General features: G+C 51.0%; 1 protein-coding gene across 1 annotated transcript in view; it reads right to left on the bottom strand.

Annotated features, from left to right (window-relative positions):
• prkceb (protein kinase C, epsilon b) overlaps positions 1-19,248 on the bottom strand; it is an 80,048-nt gene extending 60,800 nt beyond the window's left edge. The window contains exon 1 of the mRNA XM_076975647.1: positions 17,910-19,248. Coding sequence (XP_076831762.1) covers positions 17,910-18,257 — 348 coding nt within the window. The 5' untranslated portion in view covers positions 18,258-19,248. The remainder of the gene's footprint in view (positions 1-17,909) is intronic.
• Positions 19,249-21,597: the final 2,349 nt, after the last annotated feature.

Here is a 21,597-nt window from a genome sequence, read left to right on the forward strand (position 1 = left end):
ACCAGGCCACATTCCTGCAGTAGAACTGACCTAAAGCTTCCAGAACTTTCTTGAGAAGGCAGTTGGCATGTGCTGTATATGGAAAACTATATAATGCAAGTAAGCACTTCCATGATTGAGAAAAAACACTGACCTCTATTATTATATCATGGAATATTTAGTGATTCAGCACCTTTTGTGGAGTCTGTTTAAATATGCAGTTGTCCACAAGCAAACACAACAAACAAACACACAGAAGCGGTCTTTGTATGGGAGCGTTTTTAATCTAACGGTTTTATCTTTACCGTCGTTCTGTTTTTGGACAGGAAGAAGCGTTGCGTGAGGCTTGGTCGACACAGGAAATGATTATGTACATGAAAAGGATGAGAATATTAGCAACACAGGAGGATAGTGGTGGCAGATAGTGAAGTGGTCAGCGTTGGGCTTTTGTGTGAGGATGGGCGTGGCCGCATGCACGCACAAGCCCCGCCCCTCGGTCGCACGCCTCTCAGACCACAGCCTAATGAGCTCAGCACCTCTGCACAGAGCAACTGTGTGTGAGAGGGTGGGGGTGGCTGGGGTCAGAGGCCCACAGTCCCCTGCAACCTCAGACTGATGCTATCAACGGCTCTCTAGAACAGGCTATCGACCTCTTAAACGAACAACCTGCAGGATCACGCGTTTGGCCAACGATCCCGAGGCCCCCGCGTCCGAGCGGAAGCATCGTTCTGGTGCTATGTGTTCTCTCCGTCTGCCTCCCTCTCTGGATGGGAAGTGGACACTGATGAGTAAGCAGTATTCCTCGATATCACGCTGAGGATCACGCTCCCTCCCCCTCTCTGTATCTCTCTATCTCTCTATATTTCTCTATCTCTCCCTCTATCTCTCCCTCTATCTCTCTCTATCTCTCGTTCTCTATCTCTCTGGGAAGTAAACGTGGGAGTGTGCAAACAGGAAGTGGAAGCTACTGTGTGACTCAACCGTACCGCTAGTATTTTTAGCCACTGGCCAGGCGGCCACACCGGCCCCTGTTTCCTTCAGGCTGGAGGACGCGGCTGGACACTCCTGGTTTCTGTCTCGCAGAGGGGCGATGGGTCTGACCGGGGGGGGCCCTATCATTCCAGACACATCACGTTGGGCCAGGCAGGGCCGGAGCTCTCGTGGCATCTCGAGGGCACAGATGCTATATGCAAGTGGCATGCTGCCCTAGAATCTTCATGGGGGGGTTGGGTGGATGGGTGGGGGGCAGCTCACTAAACCTGGTGGGCCACAGAGTGCACCATTTACTTTGAAATAAAACATTATAAACTTACGAAGCGCAAACCTTACATACTGTTAAAATGTTGTTGAACTTATCATTCCATACAAAATGTGTTGACTATAGTGTAGTAGGACTATGTAACACATTGTAGAACTTTCTAACAAACATAAATGCAATCACTGACACAACAATTATCGTCAATCGTGGTGACAAATTTAATTTAGGTATATCTTTTCTAGTCAAGAGATAAGGGTTTATTTAGGGACCAGTATCATGGCAGTGTTATCACGGAGCAACCTTTGTCTGGAAGGCTCGCTGGGTATGGGAAGCAGGGGGGGGTGTTAGTCTGCAAGTTACAGGCTTGGTACAGTCTGATACAGGTTTGGTACAGTCTGATACAGGTTTGATGCAGTCCGATACAGGCTTGGTGCAGTCTGATACAGGCTTGAAGCAGTCCGATGCAGGTTTGGTACAGTCTGATACAGGCTTGGTGCAGTCTGATATAAGCTTGGTACAGTCTGATACAGGTTTGGTACAGTCTGATACAGGCTTGATGCAGTCCGATGCAGGTTTGGTACAGTCTGATACAGGCTTGGTGCTGTCTGATACAAGCTTGGTACAGTCTGATACAGGCTTGGTGCAGTCTGATACAGGTTTGGTACAGTCTGATACAGGTTTGGTGAAGTATGATACAGGCTTGATGCAGTCCGATACAGGTTTGGTACAGTCTGATACAAGCTTGGTACAGTCTGATACAGGCTTGGTGCAGTCTGATGCAGGTTTGGTACAGTCTGATACAGGCTTGGTGCAGTCTGATATAAGCTTGGTACAGTCTGATACAGGCTTGGTACAGTCCAATACAGGCTTGGTACAGTCCGATACAGGCTTGGTACAGTCCGATACAGGCTTGGTGCAGTCTGATGCAGGTTTGGTACAGTCTGAAACAGGTTTGGTACAGTCTGATATAAGCTTGGTACAGTCTGATACAAGCTTGGTACAGTCCGATACAGGCTTGGTGCAATCTGATACAGGCTTGGTACAGTCTGATACAGGCTTGGTACCGTGATTGTTGTCATGCCGCATACTCAAACCTACCCCACCCTGTCACTCCTGACATCACACAGGAAGACGTTCAAACGTGTGCAGCCACACACGTGTGCTGGTGCCCAACGAGCCCGTGGTCACATGTTGAATACCCCAAGAATACTGCACACCCTACGGACTTTAACAAACGACAGCCAGACCAACAGAGTTTCATGTCCAGCCTGTTACAGGGAAATGAACAGAAGCAGCTCGGTCTACAGTTACAGTCTACAGACCCCTCAGCCTGGCCAGCGTGGTCAGTGTGTGCCAGGGTTATATCGGTCTGCAAGTGTGCTGAACATACATCCCTGTACCTGTATGCCAGCTTTTCACAATACCTTCTGTAGACTGGTACACTGAGCCTTCTATTTTAGTAAGAATAGTGGGTATATCAAAATGGGGTTGTATGCTGGTCATTGGCTAGATAACTTCAGTATGCCATGAACTGAATTCAGCCAAATCAAGATTTTGTTAAATGAGCAAACCACATGGTTAAGCACTCTGAGATTTATTCGAAACAGATGAACGTAACGTGCACTTGTACACAAGCACGGGTGGATTCTCCCGTAGCCTCATGAGTAATGAGCGTTCTAGGAAGGCCACATCTAGTCAGCTCTGCACTGTGAGTTCTGTTCTCCTCAAAGCACCACCAGTCCTGGGCTCAGACTGACTGATATGTAGGGGGGGGGGGGGGGGGGGGGGGGGGGGTTCAACTGTGCTATGCTGTTAATTTAGCAGATTTGCTGTAGATTTGCAGTACTGGCAGTCAATGTAATGCAGGCCGTTTACCATTTTACACTGTATTAATTTAAGTCCCACGCCATTACCACTGCATTGATTTAGCATGTGTGGCAATGTGACCTGTACCGTGTACAAAGGCAGTGGAGCGGTACTGGCCGGGTGAAGGACAGGAGGGAAGGAGAGAGAGAAATGGGGTAATGAGGGAGCAAGGAGAACAAACAAGGAGATTTGCACCCTGGGGAGGGAGGTGGGGGAGCGAGTGGGCAGATGAGAGTAATTAGGGAACTAGAGTAGACACAAAGAAGACAAATGTGTAGTGAAGCTGTGCTGGGAGAGACAGGGAAGGTCGGCGTGAGTGGCTTGTTTGGCTCTGTGTTCAGGCAAATGGAGCTGGATTTCACTTACACATTATTTGGGAAGTCGCTTGTCAGTTAGGGATCCTGCAAGATACACCGGCACAAACGGGCGAGAGCAGACCGCTGGTGTCGTGTCTGGACTGCTGTCTCAGACCGCTGGTATCGTGTCTGGACTGCTGTCTCAGACTGCTGGTATCGTGTCTGGACTGCTGTCTCAGACTGCTGGTATCGTGTCTGGACTGCTGTCTCAGACCGCTGGTGTCGTGTCTGGACTGCTGTCTTAGACCGCTGGTATCGTGTCTGGACTGCTGTCTCAGACTGCTGGTATCGTGTCTGGACTGCTGTCTCAGACTGCTGGTATCGTGTCTGGACTGCTGTCTCAGACCACTGGTGTCGTGTCTGGACTGCTGTCTCAGACCGCTGGTATCGTGTCTGGACTGCTGTCTCAGACCGTTGGTGTCGTGTCTGGACTGCTGTCTCAGACTGCTGGTATCGTGTCTGGACTGCTGTCTCAGACTGTTGGTGTCGTGTCTGGACTGCTGTCTCAGACCGCTGGTGTCGTGTCTGGACTGCTGTCTCAGACCACTGGTGTCGTGTCTGGACTGCTGTCTCAGACCGCTGGTGTCGTGTCTGGACTGCTGTCTCAGACCGCTGGTATCGTGTCTGGACTGCTGTCTCAGACTGCTGGTATCGTGTCTGGACTGCTGTCTCAGACTGCTGGTATCGTGTCTGGACTGCTGTCTCAGACCGCTGGTGTCGTGTCTGGACTGCTGTCTTAGACCGCTGGTATCGTGTCTGGACTGCTGTCTCAGACTGCTGGTATCGTGTCTGGACTGCTGTCTCAGACTGCTGGTATCGTGTCTGGACTGCTGTCTCAGACCACTGGTGTCGTGTCTGGACTGCTGTCTCAGACCGCTGGTATCGTGTCTGGACTGCTGTCTCAGACCGTTGGTGTCGTGTCTGGACTGCTGTCTCAGACTGCTGGTATCGTGTCTGGACTGCTGTCTCAGACTGTTGGTGTCGTGTCTGGACTGCTGTCTCAGACCGCTGGTGTCGTGTCTGGACTGCTGTCTCAGACCACTGGTGTCGTGTCTGGACTGCTGTCTCAGACCGCTGGTGTCGTGTCTGGACTGCTGTCTCAGACCGCTGGTATCGTGTCTGGACTGCTGTCTCAGACTGCTGGTATCGTGTCTGGACTGCTGTCTCAGACTGCTGGTATCGTGTCTGGACTGCTGTCTCAGACCGCTGGTGTCGTGTCTGGACTGCTGTCTTAGACCGCTGGTATCGTGTCTGGACTGCTGTCTCAGACTGCTGGTATCGTGTCTGGACTGCTGTCTCAGACTGCTGGTATCGTGTCTGGACTGCTGTCTCAGACCACTGGTGTCGTGTCTGGACTGCTGTCTCAGACCGCTGGTATCGTGTCTGGACTGCTGTCTCAGACCGTTGGTGTCGTGTCTGGACTGCTGTCTCAGACTGCTGGTATCGTGTCTGGACTGCTGTCTCAGACTGTTGGTGTCGTGTCTGGACTGCTGTCTCAGACCGCTGGTGTCGTGTCTGGACTGCTGTCTCAGACCACTGGTGTCGTGTCTGGACTGCTGTCTCAGACCGCTGGTGTCGTGTCTGGACTGCTGTCTCAGACCGCTGGTATCGTGTCTGGACTGCTGTCTCAGACTGCTGGTATCGTGTCTGGACTGCTGTCTCAGACTGCTGGTATCGTGTCTGGACTGCTGTCTCAGACCGCTGGTGTCGTGTCTGGACTGCTGTCTTAGACCGCTGGTATCGTGTCTGGACTGCTGTCTCAGACTGCTGGTATCGTGTCTGGACTGCTGTCTCAGACTGCTGGTATCGTGTCTGGACTGCTGTCTCAGACCACTGGTGTCGTGTCTGGACTGCTGTCTCAGACCGCTGGTATCGTGTCTGGACTGCTGTCTCAGACCGTTGGTGTCGTGTCTGGACTGCTGTCTCAGACTGCTGGTATCGTGTCTGGACTGCTGTCTCAGACTGTTGGTGTCGTGTCTGGACTGCTGTCTCAGACCGCTGGTGTCGTGTCTGGACTGCTGTCTCAGACCACTGGTGTCGTGTCTGGACTGCTGTCTCAGACCGCTGGTGTCGTGTCTGGACTGCTGTCTCAGACCGCTGGTATCGTGTCTGGACTGCTGTCTCAGACTGCTGGTATCGTGTCTGGACTGCTGTCTCAGACTGCTGGTATCGTGTCTGGACTGCTGTCTCAGACCGCTGGTGTCGTGTCTGGACTGCTGTCTTAGACCGCTGGTATCGTGTCTGGACTGCTGTCTCAGACTGCTGGTATCGTGTCTGGACTGCTGTCTCAGACTGCTGGTATCGTGTCTGGACTGCTGTCTCAGACCACTGGTGTCGTGTCTGGACTGCTGTCTCAGACCGCTGGTATCGTGTCTGGACTGCTGTCTCAGACCGTTGGTGTCGTGTCTGGACTGCTGTCTCAGACTGCTGGTATCGTGTCTGGACTGCTGTCTCAGACTGTTGGTGTCGTGTCTGGACTGCTGTCTCAGACCGCTGGTGTCGTGTCTGGACTGCTGTCTCAGACCACTGGTGTCGTGTCTGGACTGCTGTCTCAGACCGCTGGTGTCGTGTCTGGACTGCTGTCTCAGACCGCTGGTATCGTGTCTGGACTGCTGTCTCAGACTGCTGGTATCATGTCTGGACTGCTGTCTCAGACTGCTGGTATCGTGTCTGGACTGCTGTCTCAGACCGCTGGTGTCGTGTCTGGACTGCTGTCTTAGACCGCTGGTATCGTGTCTGGACTGCTGTCTCAGACTGCTGGTATCGTGTCTGGACTGCTGTCTCAGACTGCTGGTATCGTGTCTGGACTGCTGTCTCAGACCACTGGTGTCGTGTCTGGACTGCTGTCTCAGACCGCTGGTATCGTGTCTGGACTGCTGTCTCAGACCGTTGGTGTCGTGTCTGGACTGCTGTCTCAGACTGCTGGTATCGTGTCTGGACTGCTGTCTCAGACTGTTGGTGTCGTGTCTGGACTGCTGTCTCAGACCGCTGGTGTCGTGTCTGGACTGCTGTCTCAGACCACTGGTGTCGTGTCTGGACTGCTGTCTCAGACCGCTGGTGTCGTGTCTGGACTGCTGTCTCAGACCGCTGGTATCGTGTCTGGACTGCTGTCTCAGACTGCTGGTATCGTGTCTGGACTGCTGTCTCAGACTGCTGGTATCGTGTCTGGACTGCTGTCTCAGACCGCTGGTGTCGTGTCTGGACTGCTGTCTTAGACCGCTGGTATCGTGTCTGGACTGCTGTCTCAGACTGCTGGTATCGTGTCTGGACTGCTGTCTCAGACTGCTGGTATCGTGTCTGGACTGCTGTCTCAGACCACTGGTGTCGTGTCTGGACTGCTGTCTCAGACCGCTGGTATCGTGTCTGGACTGCTGTCTCAGACCGTTGGTGTCGTGTCTGGACTGCTGTCTCAGACTGCTGGTATCGTGTCTGGACTGCTGTCTCAGACTGTTGGTGTCGTGTCTGGACTGCTGTCTCAGACCGCTGGTGTCGTGTCTGGACTGCTGTCTCAGACCACTGGTGTCGTGTCTGGACTGCTGTCTCAGACCGCTGGTGTCGTGTCTGGACTGCTGTCTCAGACCGCTGGTGTCGTGTCTGGACTGCTGTCTTAGACCGCTGGTATCGTGTCTGGACTGCTGTCTTAGACCGCTGGTATCGTGTCTGGACTGCTGTCTTAGACCGCTGGTATCGTGTCTGGACTGCTGTCTCAGACCGCTGGTGTCTTGTCTGGACTGCTGTCTCAGACCGCTGGTATCGTGTCTGGACTGCTGTCTCAGACTGCTGGTATCGTGTCTGGACTGCTGTCTCAGACTGCTGGTATCGTGTCTGGACTGCTGTCTCAGACCACTGGTGTCGTGTCTGGACTGCTGTCTCAGACCGCTGGTATCGTGTCTGGACTGCTGTCTCAGACCGTTGGTGTCGTGTCTGGACTGCTGTCTCAGACTGCTGGTATCGTGTCTGGACTGCTGTCTCAGACTGTTGGTGTCGTGTCTGGACTGCTGTCTCAGACCGCTGGTGTCGTGTCTGGACTGCTGTCTCAGACCGTTGGTGTCGTGTCTGGACTGCTGTCTCAGACTGCTGGTGTCGTGTCTGGATTGCTGTCTCAGACTCCTGGTATCGTGTCTGGACTGCTGTCTCAGACCGTTGGTGTCGTGTCTGGACTGCTGTCTCAGACTCCTGGTATCGTGTCTGGACTGCTGTCTCAGACCACTGGTGTCGTGTCTGGACTGCTGTCTCAGACCGCTGGTATCGTGTCTGGACTGCTGTCTCAGACCGCTGGTATCGTGTCTGGACTGCTGTCTCAGACCGCTGGTATCGTGTCTGGACTGCTGTCTCAGACCGCTGGTGTCGTGTCTGGACTGCTGTCTCAGACTGCTGGTATCGTGTCTGGACTGCTGTCTCAGACTGCTGGTGTCGTGTCTGGACTGCTGTCTCAGACCGCTGGTATCGTGTCTGGACTGCTGTCTCAGACCGTTGGTGTCGTGTCTGGACTGCTGTCTCAGACTGCTGGTATCGTGTCTGGACTGCTGTCTCAGACTGCTGGTATCGTGTCTGGACTGCTGTCTCAGACTGTTGGTGTCGTGTCTGGACTGCTGTCTCAGACCGCTGGTATTGTGTCTGGACTGCTGTCTTAGACCGCTGGTATCGTGTCTGGACTGCTCTCTCAGACCGCTGGTATCGTGTCTGGACTGCTGTCTCAGACCGCTGGTATCGTGTCTGGACTGCTGTCTCAGACCGCTGGTGTCGTGTCTGGACTGCTGTCTCAGACCGCTGGTATCGTGTCTGGACTGCTGTCTCAGACCGTTGGTGTCGTGTCTGGACTGCTGTCTCAGACTCCTGGTATCGTGTCTGGACTGCTGTCTCAGACCGTTGGTGTCGTGTCTGGACTGCTGTCTCAGACTGCTGGTATCGTGTCTGGACTGCTGTCTCAGACCGCTGGTATCGTGTCTGGACTGCTGTCTCAGACCGCTGGTATCGTGTCTGGACTGCTGTCTTAGACCGCTGGTATCGTGTCTGGATTGCTGTCTCAGACCGCTGGTATCGTGTCTGGACTGCTGTCTCAGACTGCTGGTATCGTGTCTGGACTGCTGTCTCAGACTGCTGGTATCGTGTCTGGACTGCTGTCTCAGACCACTGGTATCGTGTCTGGACTGCTGTCTCAGACCGTTGGTGTCGTGTCTGGACTGCTGTCTCAGACTGCTGGTGTCGTGTCTGGACTGCTGTCTCAGACTGTTGGTGTCGTGTCTGGACTGCTGTCTCAGACCGCTGGTGTCGTGTCTGGACTGCTGTCTCAGACCACTGGTGTCGTGTCTGGACTGCTGTCTCAGACCGCTGGTGTCGTGTCTGGACTGCTGTCTCAGACCGCTGGTGTCGTGTCTGGACTGCTGTCTTAGACCGCTGGTATCGTGTCTGGACTGCTGTCTTAGACCGCTGGTATCGTGTCTGGACTGCTGTCTTAGACCGCTGGTATCGTGTCTGGACTGCTGTCTCAGACCGCTGGTGTCTTGTCTGGACTGCTGTCTCAGACCGCTGGTATCGTGTCTGGACTGCTGTCTCAGACTGCTGGTATCGTGTCTGGACTGCTGTCTCAGACTGCTGGTATCGTGTCTGGACTGCTGTCTCAGACCACTGGTGTCGTGTCTGGACTGCTGTCTCAGACCGCTGGTATCGTGTCTGGACTGCTGTCTCAGACCGTTGGTGTCGTGTCTGGACTGCTGTCTCAGACTGCTGGTATCGTGTCTGGACTGCTGTCTCAGACTGTTGGTGTCGTGTCTGGACTGCTGTCTCAGACCGCTGGTGTCGTGTCTGGACTGCTGTCTCAGACCGTTGGTGTCGTGTCTGGACTGCTGTCTCAGACTGCTGGTGTCGTGTCTGGACTGCTGTCTCAGACTCCTGGTATCGTGTCTGGACTGCTGTCTCAGACCGTTGGTGTCGTGTCTGGACTGCTGTCTCAGACTCCTGGTATCGTGTCTGGACTGCTGTCTCAGACCACTGGTGTCGTGTCTGGACTGCTGTCTCAGACCGCTGGTATCGTGTCTGGACTGCTGTCTCAGACCGCTGGTATCGTGTCTGGACTGCTGTCTCAGACCGCTGGTATCGTGTCTGGACTGCTGTCTCAGACCGCTGGTGTCGTGTCTGGACTGCTGTCTCAGACTGCTGGTATCGTGTCTGGACTGCTGTCTCAGACTGCTGGTGTCGTGTCTGGACTGCTGTCTCAGACCGCTGGTATCGTGTCTGGACTGCTGTCTCAGACCGTTGGTGTCGTGTCTGGACTGCTGTCTCAGACTGCTGGTATCGTGTCTGGACTGCTGTCTCAGACTGCTGGTATCGTGTCTGGACTGCTGTCTCAGACTGTTGGTGTCGTGTCTGGACTGCTGTCTCAGACCGCTGGTATTGTGTCTGGACTGCTGTCTTAGACCGCTGGTATCGTGTCTGGACTGCTCTCTCAGACCGCTGGTATCGTGTCTGGACTGCTGTCTCAGACCGCTGGTGTCGTGTCTGGACTGCTGTCTCAGACCGCTGGTATCGTGTCTGGACTGCTGTCTCAGACCGTTGGTGTCGTGTCTGGACTGCTGTCTCAGACTCCTGGTATCGTGTCTGGACTGCTGTCTCAGACCGTTGGTGTCGTGTCTGGACTGCTGTCTCAGACTGCTGGTATCGTGTCTGGACTGCTGTCTCAGACCGCTGGTATCGTGTCTGGACTGCTGTCTCAGACCGCTGGTATCGTGTCTGGACTGCTGTCTTAGACCGCTGGTATCGTGTCTGGATTGCTGTCTCAGACCGCTGGTATCGTGTCTGGACTGCTGTCTCAGACTGCTGGTATCGTGTCTGGACTGCTGTCTCAGACTGCTGGTATCGTGTCTGGACTGCTGTCTCAGACCACTGGTATCGTGTCTGGACTGCTGTCTCAGACCGTTGGTGTCGTGTCTGGACTGCTGTCTCAGACTGCTGGTGTCGTGTCTGGACTGCTGTCTCAGACTGTTGGTGTCGTGTCTGGACTGCTGTCTCAGACCGCTGGTGTCGTGTCTGGACTGCTGTCTCAGACCACTGGTGTCGTGTCTGGACTGCTGTCTCAGACCGCTGGTGTCGTGTCTGGACTGCTGTCTCAGACCGCTGGTGTCGTGTCTGGACTGCTGTCTTAGACCGCTGGTATCGTGTCTGGACTGCTGTCTTAGACCGCTGGTATCGTGTCTGGACTGCTGTCTTAGACCGCTGGTATCGTGTCTGGACTGCTGTCTCAGACCGCTGGTGTCTTGTCTGGACTGCTGTCTCAGACCGCTGGTATCGTGTCTGGACTGCTGTCTCAGACTGCTGGTATCGTGTCTGGACTGCTGTCTCAGACTGCTGGTATCGTGTCTGGACTGCTGTCTCAGACCACTGGTGTCGTGTCTGGACTGCTGTCTCAGACCGCTGGTATCGTGTCTGGACTGCTGTCTCAGACCGTTGGTGTCGTGTCTGGACTGCTGTCTCAGACCGCTGGTATCGTGTCTGGACTGCTGTCTCAGACTGTTGGTGTCGTGTCTGGACTGCTGTCTCAGACCGCTGGTGTCGTGTCTGGACTGCTGTCTCAGACCGTTGGTGTCGTGTCTGGACTGCTGTCTCAGACTGCTGGTGTCGTGTCTGGACTGCTGTCTCAGACTCCTGGTATCGTGTCTGGACTGCTGTCTCAGACCGTTGGTGTCGTGTCTGGACTGCTGTCTCAGACTCCTGGTATCGTGTCTGGACTGCTGTCTCAGACCACTGGTGTCGTGTCTGGACTGCTGTCTCAGACCGCTGGTATCGTGTCTGGACTGCTGTCTCAGACCGCTGGTATCGTGTCTGGACTGCTGTCTCAGACCGCTGGTATCGTGTCTGGACTGCTGTCTCAGACCGCTGGTGTCGTGTCTGGACTGCTGTCTCAGACTGCTGGTATCGTGTCTGGACTGCTGTCTCAGACTGCTGGTGTCGTGTCTGGACTGCTGTCTCAGACCGCTGGTATCGTGTCTGGACTGCTGTCTCAGACCGTTGGTGTCGTGTCTGGACTGCTGTCTCAGACTGCTGGTATCGTGTCTGGACTGCTGTCTCAGACTGCTGGTATCGTGTCTGGACTGCTGTCTCAGACTGTTGGTGTCGTGTCTGGACTGCTGTCTCAGACCGCTGGTATTGTGTCTGGACTGCTGTCTTAGACCGCTGGTATCGTGTCTGGACTGCTCTCTCAGACCGCTGGTATCGTGTCTGGACTGCTGTCTCAGACCGCTGGTATCGTGTCTGGACTGCTGTCTCAGACCGCTGGTGTCGTGTCTGGACTGCTGTCTCAGACCGCTGGTATCGTGTCTGGACTGCTGTCTCAGACCGTTGGTGTCGTGTCTGGACTGCTGTCTCAGACTCCTGGTATCGTGTCTGGACTGCTGTCTCAGACCGTTGGTGTCGTGTCTGGACTGCTGTCTCAGACTGCTGGTATCGTGTCTGGACTGCTGTCTCAGACCGCTGGTATCGTGTCTGGACTGCTGTCTCAGACCGCTGGTATCGTGTCTGGACTGCTGTCTTAGACCGCTGGTATCGTGTCTGGATTGCTGTCTCAGACCGCTGGTATCGTGTCTGGACTGCTGTCTCAGACTGCTGGTATCGTGTCTGGACTGCTGTCTCAGACTGCTGGTATCGTGTCTGGACTGCTGTCTCAGACCACTGGTGTCGTGTCTGGACTGCTGTCTCAGACCGCTGGTATCGTGTCTGGACTGCTGTCTCAGACCGCTGGTGTCGTGTCTGGACTGCTGTCTCAGACTGCTGGTGCCGTGTCTGGACTGCTGTCTCAGACCGCTGGTATCGTGTCTGGACTGCTGTCTCAGACTCCTGGTATCGTGTCTGGACTGCTGTCTCAGACTCCTGGTATCGTGTCTGGACTGCTGTCTCAGACTGCTGGTGTCGTGTCTGGACTGCTGTCTCAGACCGCTGGTGTCGTGTCTGGACTGCTGTCTCAGACCGCTGGTATCGTGTCTGGACTGCTGTCTCAGACCGCTGGTATCGTGTCTGGACTGCTGTCTCAGACTGTTGGTGTCGTGTCTGGACTGCTGTCTCAGACTGCTGGTGTCGTGTCTGGACTGCTGTCTCAGACCGCTGGTATTGTGTCTGGACTGCTGTCTTAGACCGCTGGTATCGTGTCTGGACTGCTCTCTCAGACCGCTGGTATCGTGTCTGGACTGCTGTCTCAGACCGCTGGTATCGTGTCTGGACTGCTGTCTCAGACCGTTGGTGTCGTGTCTGGACTGCTGTCTCAGACCGCTGGTATCGTGTCTGGACTGCTGTCTCAGACCGCTGGTATCGTGTCTGGACTGCTGTCTCAGACCGCTGGTATCGTGTCTGGACTGCTGTCTCAGACTGCTGGTATCGTGTCTGGACTGCTGTCTCAGACCGCTGGTATCGTGTCTGGACTGCTGTCTCAGACCGCTGGTGTCTAGAGGTGCTTCAGCTGGTTAAGAGTTAGCGGCCACCTGTTAATTTTTAACTCCACGTCATGCGTACATCCCCTCACAGAACGTCTGGTTCTTCGTGTTCCAAAAAAGACGCCAAGCACGGGATGCACGGCTGACCCATGTGCTACATACAGTCATCGTTTCCTAATATAACTGGAATGTTAAATGAGATTATTGGCAGATACAGGGTGGGAACAGGAGGGTGAAGTGGTTCATGTTTTATGGTGTAAAGTAGGTCAGAAGAACCACTAGCATCACCAGGTGTGTTGCAGAGAACAGCCACCATTACCCAACACACCCTTCTCCACACACCAGCCTACCAACATACAGACAGACAGATTGCAACTATAACTGAGTATATCTTTTTAAAAACCATTCTGGCCCGAATTTTTATGATTTTAACCACACTGATCCCTGCTGGATTAATACATGTCACGTACAATATAACACACATACGGAATTAATTAACAGAGGGTGACTTGGGCAGGTTTATTAAGGTTAAACTTTAATCGTTACATCCGCACTGACGGTGTTTAGCTGGAACATTGCTAAACACGTATCCTGACCATGTCTCTTACAATAAATCACTCAAACAGACACAATAACACACACAAACACACCAATTTTGAATAGGCAGCAAGACATGCATAAAGGCCTTTCAAGCTAACTGGTTGAGAAATGTGTCCGTGGAAACCACTCCTTAAATGCTGGCATCACACCAACGCACGTGTAATGACTTGTCAAGAATGTGCTGGGAACCATGAATGGAGACACACACACACACACACACACACGTTCTCTCTGTGGGTCTTAAACTCCAGTCAGATACTACATTCTGAGCCAGCTGTGAAAAGAAGACAGCTAGTGGGGACATGTGTCCTGACTCTGGACTACTCAGCTAGTGGGGACATGTGTCCTGACTCTGGACTACTCAGCTAGTGAGGACATGTGTCCTGACTCTGGACTACTCAGCTAGTGAGGACATGTGTCCTGACTCTGGACTACTCAGCTAGTGGGGACATGTGTCCTGACTCTGGACTACTCAGCTAGTGGGGACATGTGTCCTGACTCTGGACTACTCAGCTAGTGAGGACATGTGTCCTGACTCTGGACTACTCAGCTAGTGGGGACATGTGTCCTGACTCTGGACTACTCAGCTAGTGGGGACATGTGTCCTGACTCTGGACTACTCAGCTAGTGAGGACATGTGTCCTGACTCTGGACTACTCAGCTAGTGAGGACATGTGTCCTGACTCTGGACTACTCTGTCTGTTCCTGCTCACCTTGCCAAGATTCCCTCTCAACATGCCTGAGAGGAGATGCCAGGTCCTTTGTCTTTTTCTCATTAATCCGCTTAATCCTGGTAGTCCTGAACTCCTCAAGAGCAAAAGACAAAAAGCCTGACAGGTTGCTACCTGTCCAAGCTGCTCACGTGTCTTGAGGATGCCATCATACATCTCACTAGCCTGAAATCGAATTACTCTCTATCAAAGTCATCCTCAGTACTGTTGTTTCAGGGTGGAATATTTAGGGGAATTCACTCCAGTTTAAATGCCAAGGATTTACCTGAGTCATGGATTCTGTGCTAACACAGAAGATTAACACAGGAGAGGAAGAGTTTCATTCTCACCAATTAAACTATAATGGAAAGCCAAGCAAAGTTACAGGGTAACTCATCAGAACCAGAAAGCAGCCTCATCTTCCACCAGACCTCTGAGAACAGATTAACCTACAGGCCAACCACCAGAACCACCACCAGAACCACCTCTAACACCACCTCCCGAACCACCACTTGGGTTACTTCAAACAGTGTTTGGTAAGCAGCGTTCCACACCCACTCACCAAAAACGTCTTCCATTCTGGCTAATATCAGGGATTTTTACTTAACTCTTAGCACAACATATCTTAGGCCAGGCTACATGTGCGATTACACTATAGCATGTAATTCAGGTATGGCGGCTATGGCGTTAGGCAGTTAGACAGGCCTATAGAAACAAGTCTTGGCTTTTACTGAAGTTTGCCTCGGGGCAACTGCTACAGTATTGTGAAATATCTTGCTGTCCATTACGTACATCTAAGAAGCACCACACTTTGTCTGGTGTGACATTAGAAGTGTTAACCCTGCTGAGACAGCAGATTTGCTATGTAGAGACTGAACATGGATTTGTTGTGCTCATGCTAAACTCAAAAGAAGTGTATTCTTCCACATCAGTACTACTTGTTGTACAAGGCGGGGTGTTAAACCAGAATTTTCAGGGACACTACCTTCATTTGGTAGTATCAGCATTACAAAATAACATGAATCGACTGACAATCTGCCAAACAGAAATTCTAATAATAAAGCCATTATAGGGTAAGGGGCATGTCTGACCAATACACTGTGCTGTAACTTGCATAGAGTGATCTGAAACATAGAGACTAAGTGAAGGAGATCACACTAAGAGCATGCATGTGGGGGCACCGTCTCCACCCTCTCCAGATCATTCTGAGGTTTACACAGCCGGCAGGTCACCACGCCTCCACCAGACCTCACAGTGGTGCTCTGAATCAAAGCGTAGCTGCAACACTCCCACACCACACTGGTTTGCTCCCAGCAGTGGCGAGATGCCCTCATGAAAACACCACGCGCAAGGGCGGGACAGATGGAGGACCAGTGACAGCCATAGATGGAGGCAGCGTGTCTTGTTTACATTCATGTGGGTGTGTAACCTTCTTGAGAAAACGTGCACTTATGGGAATTCAGGAGAAGTCAGCAGGCCGAGGTCTCGTAACTGTGCCGGTCTCAACAGCAGCTCACGCAGAAACAGCTTTGCACACGTCCCCTACAAGTTACACAAGCACTGTGTGTGAAGCAGTGAATCCGACTGAAGCCTTCGGTGCACATCTGTCTTTCTGAAGCAGTTTCTATCTCTATCACACTCTCATGTAGCACACAACCATACCCATGTGCAAGTCTCAGAAAGGAACCCAGAAGAAAACCTTTGTCACAAAAGAGTGGACCGAGACAACAGACAGAGAGAGAGAAGAGTGGACTAATGGGACAACAGACAGAGAGAGAGAAGAGTGGACTAATGGGACAACAGACAGAGAGAGAGAAGAGTGGACTAACTGAGACTGTTATTATCTCTCAACAGTTTACTGGTTTGAGTTTGAGTATTGTTTTGTTTTGTTTTGTAGTATTGTTACTACTACTGTTGTTAGCCATCCAATCACACGTAAGCCTGTAATCTTAAACATGGCCCGTGTCTTCCCCGCACACGCTCACTGTTCGTCTTTTATGTCCATGTACTTGACCGCAAAATGGAAGGTCAGATCAGGACAGCTTTGTCCTTGGTGCAACAGTACGAAGGCTTTGTACCAACATAATGGGGGACAGTCTTGTGTCTGTACACTTTGGCAGGTTTAGTGGCAGGGTTGGCAGGTGTGTACAGCTCCTCCTTATTTCAGGATCTGATGGAGGTGCATCAATCATTTAAATCCATGTCTGCCTGGGACACGGGAACAAAGACCAGATCAGACTCCAGACCCACAGGGTGGCCACACAACCATCACATACTACACATCTGCCATATTAGGGCACGTAAAGGGACAATGATTAATGATTGCACATCCTCACCAGATCGAGATGGGGGAGAAACTTCTCATAATGATTAGGGAGGACAAGCAGCCACAATGATCAGTTATTAAACTCTGCTTAAAGTCTCCAAAGTGGACGAGTAAATGTGGGAGCCATAACAAGGCTCTCAGACTGCATTTCGTTGCCTGTACGTGTACTGAGCAATGACAGCAAAGTTGAATTCATCAACCTATGAATCTATCCATCAGATACAATAATTAAGCTTTGGACTGCTAATACGTGAGTTAATTAATATGTTATTACACTACATTTAACCACCTTTCAATAAAAAACCCCTTACAAAAGGAATGTGCTGCATACATAGGTTTGAACTGAATTGATTTGTACAGAAGATTCCCTTGTACGTTAGCAGTCCACGCACGAGCGACCAGAGCCCATGGCTGCATCAGCAATCGGACTGTGCGTTCAACCTTCAAAAAGAGATTTCTGCTATTTTCACCATTTTCTTACATATGAGATTGCTACGTACACGAGTGTGGCCAGGGCGATGCCTGGCTGCCTTCAGAGATGTGTGTGCAACTCGATCTTGTTTTGTCTGGATATTTAACATCAGATTATATGACTGCACTCGGTGAGGGTAATATGGCTCTCTGCAGCTGCGGGGAATATTTATGACAGGCTGTGCACCCTCTCTCTCCGTCTCTACGCAACCAGGATATCTGAGCATTGATCACAGGCCTCCGAGCTGCAGTGAAACCGGTGGCATCACAGGGGAACAACAGCGAGACACATCTGCACATGCTGAGAACGGTGCGCGTGCAGGGTGACGTGTGCGGGGTGACGTGTACACAATCATGACAATAATGACAATAATGCACAGGGGGGGGGGGGGGGGGGTGCAGGGATGTTCCTGGAGTTGATGAAAACACTCGCACAGATAAGACATTGTGTTGCTGTGTTAAGCCGATAGTCTGTGCTGGATAACACACACACGTTAGACAGCGGTTGCACATACCCAGTAACACACGCACACACACACACACACACACACACACACACACTAGACGGTGGTTGCACATACCCAGTAACACACGTTAGATGGTGCTTGCACATACCCAGTAACACACACACGTTAGACAGTGGTTGTACATACCCAGTAACACACACACACACACACACACACACACACACACGTTAGCGGTGGCTGCACATACCCAGTAACACACACACACACACTCACACACACACACACACACACGTTAGACGGTGGCTGCACATACCCAGTAACACACACACACGTTAGAAGGTGCTTGCACATACCCAGTAAAACACACACACACACGTTAGACGGTGGCTGCACATACCCAGTAACACACACACACACACACACACACACACACATGTTAGAAGGTGCTTGCACATACCCAGTCCTCGAAGTGTTTGCTGCTATTCTGCAGCAGGTCCTCGAACTGGATGGTGCAGTTGGCCACAAAGTCGTCGTATCCGAGAGGCGCGTCGTGAAACACCGACAGCTCGATCTTCCTCCCGTCACGCACCTCTGTGACAAACTCGTCGTGCCAGGCAGGACTGTTGGTCTTCTGCTTGGTGGAGGTTTGACCCACACGAGAATCGTCCACGTTGAGGGCGATGTACGTGTCCAGCTGGAAGCTTTGGGTCTTCGGGCCCACCGCGTGCCTCAGGGACCAGGCTGTGGGCTTCAGGTCCAACGCTGCACAAATCTTGATCTTCAACAGTCCGTTAAAGACCACCATGGTGCTAGCGTGATGATCTACAGCCAGTACTAAAGCAAACGCGTCGGGGTGGACGGTCCTTTATTTTCGCCACTTCGGGGTTCGGGAAATGATTGAAAACAGGACAGAAACCCGCTCCGACTTCTGTTGGTGTTGACGGTGAAATGCTCGTCCTCGCAGATCTTCAAGGTCCAGTCCTGCAGGCGGTCCGGACGGGGAGAAGGATCTCACTGGTGGCTTCTCACCGTGCTTTTCCACGCTGAGATCATACATGTGCTGTGGAGTCCGACAAAACCCCCATAGTGGAGAACGACCATGAAAACGTTGATCGTAATGATCGTTAAATAAAATAACCTCAATCGTCCAGTAGACGCACAACGACCATCCCACACCTCACCGGGAGCTAAACCTGCCAGAAGTGGACCTCCTCTAGAAGTGGACCTCCTCAGGGGCAGCCTCCTTCACGAGAAGCGCTCCTGGTCCCCCTGGAAGTGGAGCGGGATGTGGCGTGTCCTCCCTGCATCTGGAACATCTACCACACGCTTCGTGAGCTCCTCCGAGGAGATGAAGCGTTTGGGTCCGAGGCTCTGCGGAGAACGAGTGCGGTGTTCGGGCTCGTTTCAGGCTCCCAGCCTTCTTTTTTTTCTCTTGCTCGGTGCTGAGTTTCCTGCCGTTCTGCCGCTCCCCTCCTGTCTGAGCGCTGGTGCAGGAAATGCGCAAAACGCGTCAGTGTGTCGGAGGCTCTGCGGCTCTGCGGCTCTGCTGTGCGGCTCCTCGGGACCGCACACCCCCGTGTCTCCAGTGGTGTGAAACACACCGAGTCCTGTACTGACCAGCCCCTGTGGACAGAACCTTAATCACCAATGACGGGATCACTGGTGTCTTTCATCTGATCTTTAGAGCCATGCAGGCTGTAACCTCAGATCTAGTCAATACGTCCACGACACTTTGGCGTTGTGTATTTTTGGGTGTCACATCGACCTCAAAGTAGAGTGACTTCTCCTAGCGACTTCGGTGCTAAATGTGAAGTAATGATGAGCGAGGCTGTTTCTCGGCTCCTTTAACTCCTCAAGAGTCTCGCTGTCCAAAGTGGACGTGTTGTCTATTTTTTCAGTTGTTTTTATAAATGTAAGATGTATAATGTGTCTGGCACCGTCAGATCATTACATTACACCCACATTACAGGTGTTGGTGCGTTTTCTTTTATTTTGTTTCACTTTTCGTCAGTCTCAAATGTATTGGTAAAAAACAACACTACACAGGTGTATTAGTACAGTAGTATTCGTCATTATACACGCTGAGTTCATGTGGAGCGCCATCGTGTGGTTGGAATTCACATGATCATCTGAGCCCAGCAAAGTCGAATATAACTCAAATTGGGCAGTTGTTTGTGTGTGTATGTGTGTGTGTGTGTGTGTGTGTGTGTGTGTGTGTGTGTGTGTGTGTGGTTAAGACACATTATTTCTGTTTGTAACCCAGTACTTATTTTATTTGGTTTACTACAGTATTACATTAAAGTGAGTCGTTTTCGTGGAATTAGCTCCCTAAACAATATAGTTAACGTTTAGACTGCGTAATTTAAAACTTAATCTTGGTAACATAGAATAGTATTAGAAGATTTAATGCGTTTCCTGCATTACATATACAGGCCAACGGTTTCTCATTTCGGTACCTGGTAATGAGCTCACTAGATGGCAGTGTGGTCTTTTAAAAAGGCTTCAATATGTTGCATGCGATATATTTTGTGTCTACAGAATTAACATAATTTACTATTTTTTGTTCAGATCAATAAGATTAGTTTTTCTTATTCCGTGTCCTGTATTTATTTGTCACTTAGTTGATAGTAAATACATTTAAAGTAATAATTTGTCTGTTTTGAAGGTTGAGTTTGCTCTGTTCCCTGTAGTTGGAGACGTGTCTTTAGCTGAAGACAAACCCAGACGAACCTTCAACAAGATCACCTGCAAGTCTGTACGAACCAGTGTTGAAACCAAACATTCCAGTTACAAACACCACGTGGACTTTAAAAGTGTCGAAAGAACATAACGCACAATGCGGTTTTGTTTTAAAAGACAGTTAAATAAGTAATGAGAGCCCTGGCGAAGTGAGAGAAACAAAGACCGATAATTATCTTTTTATTCCCATCTTACATCACACAATTTTCTGAATTTTCTCTGTTGATTATTTCATCTCGTGTTTCTTCTGTCTCCGCCACAATAATAAAATTAGCGATTTTGTTTTGCTGGAACCGAATGAAGATCTTGCTTAGCTTGTGATCTGTCTGGGGTTTCTGCTCAGACTCCTGCAGTAGTCCAAGATGTTCAGCTCCACGTTAGATCACATGATCCCAGCATGGAGCATCTCTCCAACTCATGACATGAGGGAGAGAAGGTCTGCTCCTTTGACTCTGACAGGCCCAATCTGATGGGTGTACATGCCCCTTGAGGGGTACTGCCAGGGCCCTGGGGCATACTCCACCCAAACCCAATATACCACCATCCACCTTTGTACTGTCGTAGAAACCACTTTCAGTGAATGCCAGATTAGACAGCAATTTCGGGAAATGTGACATGTATGGTCAAAGTGTCTTCTCTCTGCTGGAAAAAAAGTAGGACGGTTCCAAATATACTTGTACTTTATGAATTTAAAAATAGCTTAGTAGATTTGTGTAAGTTATCCACTGAAGTGGATGAAGAAACTGGTCGAAAGGCTTCTTACAGTTTCTACTTTTTAGACACACTTAAGTTTCTTTCCATCTTGCTGTAAGCCAAAGCCTTGAACTGGGCTATTTATTTGTCTTAATGTAAGAAATCCTAAATTTTTTATGGAGCTTTCGGTAATTAATGTGTTTAACAACCTCACAAAGTATTTCAGTGTCATTTGACATGTTTATAATGAACAGCTGGCGATGCAGAGCTTTTTACGTCACACCTTCACTGTCTTTTCTCCATTAAAAAACACACACAAAAATAACACATTAGAAGATTAGAAGATAGAGTATTAGAAGACAGAGTATTAGAAGACAGAGTATTAGAAGACCGAGTATTAGATAGAGTACAGAGTATTAGAAGATAAGTCACACAACGTATACATGACAATATATTAAATATATTACTAGTAACCACATACAACGGGGTATCAAAAAAGAAAGCGAGTTAAATCTAGTCAAACGTTTAAAACTAAAGAAAACTTGCAGTAGGCTACATACAAAACACACAATATGCGACACAAAAAGAGCCTCGTTCACACTCGCATTGTCTCAGCTCTCCACGTTTTCAGGATGGCAACTGAGGCGAGTCTCTCGCTCTCTCTAACCTCATTGGACGCCTGGGACGCCCGTCACTCCACCTGCGGCCAGTCA

The sequence above is a fragment of the Brachyhypopomus gauderio genome, chromosome 15 (genome assembly GCF_052324685.1).
Source record: "Brachyhypopomus gauderio isolate BG-103 chromosome 15, BGAUD_0.2, whole genome shotgun sequence".
NCBI classification, from domain to species: domain Eukaryota; kingdom Metazoa; phylum Chordata; class Actinopteri; order Gymnotiformes; family Hypopomidae; genus Brachyhypopomus; species Brachyhypopomus gauderio.